This window comes from Haliaeetus leucocephalus, unplaced genomic scaffold, assembly GCF_000737465.1.
Source record: "Haliaeetus leucocephalus isolate CR32 unplaced genomic scaffold, Haliaeetus_leucocephalus-4.0 Scaffold555, whole genome shotgun sequence".
Taxonomy (NCBI): domain Eukaryota; kingdom Metazoa; phylum Chordata; class Aves; order Accipitriformes; family Accipitridae; genus Haliaeetus; species Haliaeetus leucocephalus.
This window is the reverse complement of record NW_010972991.1, coordinates 6,618,365-6,625,060: the sequence shown is the minus strand read 5'-3', so window position 1 is coordinate 6,625,060 and position 6,696 is coordinate 6,618,365. Positions and strand designations below refer to the sequence as shown.

At 40.1% G+C, this 6,696-nt stretch overlaps 1 protein-coding gene across 1 annotated transcript in view; it reads left to right on the top strand.

Moving 5' to 3' along the window:
* The first annotated feature begins 113 nt into the window (after nt 1-113).
* The window catches only part of NSMCE2 (non-SMC element 2, MMS21 homolog (S. cerevisiae)), a 134,410-nt gene continuing 127,827 nt past the window's right edge, over nt 114-6,696 (top strand). Inside the window, exons 1-2 of the mRNA XM_010576921.1 lie at nt 114-199; nt 3,317-3,464. Of these exons, the coding sequence (XP_010575223.1) occupies nt 3,332-3,464 (133 nt within the window). The 5' untranslated portion in view covers nt 114-199; nt 3,317-3,331. The remainder of the gene's footprint in view (nt 200-3,316; nt 3,465-6,696) is intronic.

Here is a 6,696-nt window from a genome sequence, read left to right as displayed (position 1 = left end):
CGAGCGGCGCGGCCGAGCCCTCCCATCACATGACGGCGCCGTCGTGTGGAGAGGCGCCGGCTGATGAGGCGGTTCCGCCGCCCGGCCCGGCCCGCCTCCCCCGGGCCCAGCTCGCTCGCCTGCTCCTGCCGCCGAAAGGGTCGGTGCGGGGGCCACCGCCGGGCCAGGAGCCCCTTCAGGCCTCGGCGGCTGGGACTAGGTGAGCAGCAGCCGCTGGTGAGGGTGGCTGCCCTCGCCGGCCCCTTCCCCTCTGGCGGGGTAAGGGCAGTGCTTTCCCGGCCGATGGAGCGGGAGGAGGCGGGCGGGGAGGGGATGTGGGGCCGCTGGCCTTCCGTGCGTGACTGACGAGGGGCAGGCTGAGCCGGGCCAGCTGCCCTGGCTTGTCATGGACGGGGTAGGGGAGTAAGGTAGAGGGCTGGGAGAGCGGAGCTTCCTGCTCGGTGGGCTCTTCTCCCGGCCTTTGTGGCAGGGGAGTAACGTCTCCCTGTGATAGATGGCCACCGAGTGCATCTAGGGGGTAGACACTAGCCCTGGTAGTCAGTGAGCGCTTGTCACCTATAGATCTTGTGTTACAGAAGTAACTCTTTTTCTTCTTATCCCTGTTTCGTAGTTTGGTATGTTGAAGCATAGAGAAGTTCGGTGATTTGCTCAAATCTTTAAAATAAGAGGCAGAATAGAAACTAATTTAAGTTTGCTGCTTGGTAATCCTGTCTGGACCATTTGATCACTCATTGTTGAAAGAAAAAAACGCTGCCTCAGTAGTCTCACTTGGTCTCCTTTTCAACTCTGATTTTGCTGGTTGTATTTTCCAGAAGTGAGGGGGTTGGGGGCTGGGAGTTGCAAATTTTAAGTGCTTAATTGATGCACTCATTGAAGACCTTCCTGGCAAAAAAGAGTGCCTTAAAAACACTGCTGTTAAGTCAATTCTAGTGAGGAATGTGGCTTTTCCTCTGAAGGCGGAATGGACAGCTGCAAGCTGAAGTTGAAGAATTCACTTAGAAAATTCAAGAGTGAAATCTTTGCTTGGGATCATAAGCAGTTTCTAAGAACAATAGTATTTTATTTAAAAAAAAGGGAAAACTTGTCCAAAAGTACTGAACTTACTTTCCAAAAGAGAATTTCAGATGAAACTACCAATGCAATGGTATGATTTAATATTGTAAACAGTAACTTCTGTTCCTGTGTAGTTTGCTCAGTGTTTCCACAAATCTCAACAGAAGAAAGAACCCTTTTTAACTTTGCACTATTGTTTTTTTCAGATTCCTGCCTTTCACAGTGTATATCTGTGAAATTTCCAAAAGAACAGCAGGCTTTCTCAGTGACTGAGATTTACCAAGTTGAAGAAGGGAATTAGGTTCTCACTATTAACTTTGATACACTAAATGGGCCCAGAAAGATAAAGCTGCTAACATGATTTTATGTGACTGTTTAATAGTGTATATTTGGATCACACAGCTTCTATACAGTCTTACTAAGATGGCAAACAGGTGCTTTAAAAACAAAGTTAAATAGTGTAACAGCTGAAAGCATTTGTTATTAAATCTTTAAGAACATCCTTTTCCTTTACGTTCAAGGAGTTCTGTAAGGAACTTTTTCCTTGTCTTCTGTTGTCAGTTTGACAGCCTCTAAAGATCTCTAAAGATAGCAATTACTGTCTTTTAATGGGGAGAGCATGAGCTGACATAATGGAACTGTTGAAGGCTGCTGCCTCATCTGTGACAAAATGCACCTGTAGAAGGGGATAGAGAGGAAGGCAATTTGTAGTTCAGAAGTTCAAGTTGTGGTAGACTTGAACTGTGGTTAAAATATTGTTGGAAGCACTACCTAAAAATGGTGTCATAAAAGGTAGTCTTGAGTGGCCAAGCACATTTTTTTAAATGGAAAAAAAGAAAAAGATACAGAAGAAAACATTAGGAGAGAAGAGAGCGTGACAGCAGGTCTCATAGTCTGCATAATATTTGTGAGAAATGTGGCAATGTTGTTTAGGTTAGAGGGAGCACAAGATGTAGTTCTGGAGTCCCAGGGAAAGTAGTAGAGGGAGATACAGCCTTACGTATGCAAAGCTTGGGCAAAGCTTTGTCCTTTCTATATAGATATTTTCCAGATTTCTGTTGGACTATATCCTGTCAAAGGCTATTGTTGATAGAACAACTCGTCCCCTTGTTATTTTGTGTATGATTCAGGTAAAACTTCTGGTATACCCCAAATTTGGTTTTGCATTCTGTTCTCTACCTCCCCCAATATGATCTCAGTGTAGTTGTTGAACATATCAGTTATTCTTTACATGGACTAATGCAGTATTTCTGTCTATCCAAGACTTTTGGTGGGTTTTTTTGTTTGTTTGTTTGTTTTTTTGTGAACAACCATGTATCTAAAGCTGAGCAGAATTTCTCTTATCTCCTGCAACTTAAAGAATAAAAATCTGCACACCGGGTTCATGTTTCTTGTAATAGCTACATGTTGTCCGAGCAACTTATGGCAAAGCATGAAGAAGGAAGAGCAGAAGTTGAAATTTTTGAGAAGAAACCAACTGATGTGAACAGTGTGGATAGGCACAGCATAAGCAAACCCACTTGAAGGTTGTATTAATGACAGAGGAGAAGCAGTTAATGCCCCCAAGGCTGTAGGTTGTGGGTCTCTATTGGAAAGGAAGGCAGTGGTAGAGAAGATAAACACGATTCCTGTGCGACACTATTCTGTGCAAATGGAACACCGGTACTAAAATTTTGTAGCATCTTTGGGGGAGGTAGAGAGCATTTGTAAGGTGGGCTTTTATTTAAAAATGGTGCTAGGTGTTTTACTGTTAAGTACATTCTTAGAAGAGTGGCCCTTTGATAGATTATTTTTCCAAGGGCCAACTGTTGAAACAGGCTTGTAGTTGCTGGGCTGAATTGGATGTGAGAAGTCATATTTCTTTCTAGCCTAATTGATAATATACCTAGAAAACACAGATGAGGTTTTGGGCATGTGGGCTTCTTTGAATCTGAAATAGGGCAGTAATTTTCAAGTGAACATAATCATTGAGTTTGAACCTCATGGTGGTTTAGCAATAGGAATGAACAGATGAAAACTGCAAGTTGATTTTTGTGGTGTAGTTTTGCCTAATATTGAATAGGAGGTGAATTGAAAACCTCTGGTGAACTGCAGTTCCACTGAAATTACTGACATCTTGGGAGCTTAGATTTCATCCCTGCTTTCTGGTGTTTGCAGTGGTTCTATCGATGCTGCTTTATGGTTAGTTATCTGTACTTCTGTTTTCTCTCCCAAATTAATTGGGTGTAAACTGCATTCAGAATGTTGTATCTGTTATTTCTAGAGTAACAATTTCAAGATGCCAGGCGGTGCAAGAATCTCATTCAACTCTGTGGATTCCTCTCTTTCATCTTTGAAAAACTGCCAGTCTTACATAAATACCGGAATGGATATTGCTACTCATGTTGCCCTTGACCTTGTGGAAAGTTTCAGTAAGTATATTCTCTTTTGTATTGCATCCTGAATCTGACACATGAGTCCTAAGCATTTGTATTTTGACTTAGTTACTTTCAACATCTACGTTCATTATAGGAGCTGTAGCTCTTCTGGCTAGACCAGGGTGTTTTCATTCCAATCACTTCATTGTCTTAAATGATAAATTCAGTGAAAATGTAAGTACCAGGCAAACATTATCCCAGCTTTTGTAACACCCAAAACTAATTGTGTTCCAGTGGTTGTTACCCTACAGCTTTGTAAAAACTTTAACGTTGCTGAGCAAGATGGAGAAGGCCTCTTAAGTGGGTGAATAAAATGACTTTTCATTCTAATACTGGTTCTTTGTGTGTGTTTTATTTGATGTTTAGGGCAAGATATATTAAAATAATGCTAATGATTTTGAGTACAAAGCTTGAGACACCTGTTAGGGAATGCAATTTTTTAAAATGCTGTCTCTTTCTCTGCTGAAAATTAGGCCCTCTTAGGGTGCTTCATTTTGGACATTTGCAAAATGGGTTACCTTAAGTCTGTAATCACTTCTAACAGTCTTGTCATTGCTATTTCACTATAAAAGATGCACTGCAAAGCTACTTCTTAAAGACAAACATTAGGCATCCTGATTCTCTGTCTTCTTAGATCTGTGATAATGTTTTCACTAGGAAAAAATAAAAACTTTAAAGCTTCTAAACCCTAGTAGTTTTAATTACGAGTAGAAAACAAGAATCCTGTGAAACAAAGTTTTGCTGTTCATTATAGATCTTGCACTCAACTAAGCCAAGGGTTACATACAATCAAGATGAATGCTTTTCTCTTTTTCTACTGTGATAGTTCATTCTCCTTTGACCTTTTTATCCATACTGCTGTCAGAGACAATTGACATGTCATTTCTAGCAGGGTAGAGGAAATGGAAAGCTTGTCTGAACTGTCAGCTGGGGATTCCCTTTGAGGTAAAACTGGTATAACCGGTTCTGTTTCCTTTCTGCTTTTGCAGTCACCATCCCTCCTACTTTGCCATAAGCAATACATGGAAATACACTGAACGTACCGAATTCTTTCAGTCCCAAGACCACAGAATGATCCACAGAAATTAGTTATTTGTACAAAAGTTAAAAGCTTTGATTAATTTCACCTTTCAGTTGAAACCCCTGTTGCATTCCCATTTGGAGGGGTGAAAGGCAACTTAAGCTCTACTGTGCAGGTCTGTAGCTGGAAGTCTGTGCATTATAATCCTAGGAAATGCAGTTATCTTCCTCACTTACCTGCTTCTGACACATTAATCTTTAATTACAACCTTGAAATTATTTTGTCCCTTTCATTCAGTAACCAAAGGGACCATATTTAGCATTCTATCCTGAGAGGAGGAGATTACACTTGATGAAATACCTATGGTCATTGTTACAGTTAAGTTATACCGTGTGACTGGAAAAGAGCTCCTAGACCATAACATTCATTTTATTTTAGCAGGGGCAACTTTCCTGTAGAATCATAGTTACAGAATTATCAAGCATGACCTTTTAACACAGCCCATCCCATTGCTCTACAGAAAAGGTATTCCAGACTTGTATTTGTAGTTTATACCTCTTTGGTCTGGCGTTACAGTGTTAGCTTTTTACTTAGAATGGTTGTCTTCACTCCTACACTTTTCCTTGCAGATGTATGTACATGTGTACATGGAACAAACAATGAGTGAAGCTCCTCACTTTTATACAGTTTGGTTTTCACTCCCTTGACTACTCCACTTGGACTTCAAGTTGTTATGTTCCTTACGCAATGCCATCAGGAAAGATACAGGCTTTCTGTGGCATAACATACTTTTGGTAAACAAATACTTCCAGTGTTTTAGAAGTAGCATCATCTGATCTGCCATACTTGACTGTTCAGCTCTTGCCTCCAACTCATATGTGGCAATTTCTATTTCTAGAATTGTTACTCATCTATCCTATTTTGCCTTCGTGTTATGAGGAAAAATATTAATTTAATTTTGAGCTAGTGTTAGATAACATGTTTCTGCATTCTTGTTCCTGTCCCATTTGTAATTTGTTTTAATTTCCTTTACAAAATTTAACTGTCCAGCTTCGGATAGGTTTCATTGCCAGGCTTTATAGAAGCAAAGAATTCTATTATGACTATTATTTTATGTTACAAGCACTATTTCTGTGAAAGTATTTTACTCCTTTGGACTTTCATATTGGACAATGCTGGTTTTAGGAATAGTACCAAAAATTTTCATAGCAAGTACATGAGAGAAGTTACATTTACATCTGAAGATAAATAACTGAAAAGGCAGGAAAAGTTAGTGCAGTTAAGTCATGTCTCTTTCTTAATTGCTATTCTCCACAAGCCTAATCCTGAAAACATTTACTGGTAAGCATATTTATTCAATAGTACACAGTTGTGTTTGCTGGACTGGCTACTGTTTAATGTGGTATCATGGAGGGACTTCCTATAAACGTACCTGATGCTAAGGTAGATCAAAAGATCTAACTGGATCACTTTTCCCCACTTTCTTAGGTATGATAGTGGGTTTGCTCTGGTGCTGTATTTGAGGTACTGTCTGGGCAGCAAACACCATAGGGGTTTTTTGTTTGTTTGTTTGGGTTTTTTAACAATTAAACAGTGATTTGTGAAAGAACCTGTGTGTGATTTTTCTAACTTTAAAGCTCTAGTAACGCAGATAAATATAAATTAACAAATTTAAGTTTTCTTTTACATGTGTAAGGGTTCTTATGGTATGCCAATTTTGTGGGTGTTTCCCTGTTCAGTAAAAATAACTTTCTGCACATTAGCACTGTAGGGCTAGAAAAGGCTCTTCACTTTCTGATGCATTTAGTGGAGGACAATACTAAGAAGGCTTCCAAAGAATGTAAAAATAAAGCAGTTTGGTGTTTCCGCACTTTTGTATGCATGTAAGTTATAAAGCAGCCACGATTGTTCAGGTGGAGTGAAAATCAGCGCTCACTAGGGGGCAGAAGAAGATAGGAAGTAAGCAGTACAAAAAGCGTCGAGAAGAAACTGGCCTCTTTACCTGGCCATTCATCTGTCAATGATCCTTGGGTAGCCTAAAGTCCTCTCCGGTTAAACCATGCAGAGAACAAAGAACTCTTACACTGGTTATGGAAGCTATAAAATCCTCTCAGAATGATTTTGAATTTAAGCTTTGTAAGCAGATGGTGGTAGTGTTACAAAGAATAAAGAGGGAATAAAACTACTTGTTTGATCGTGAAACCA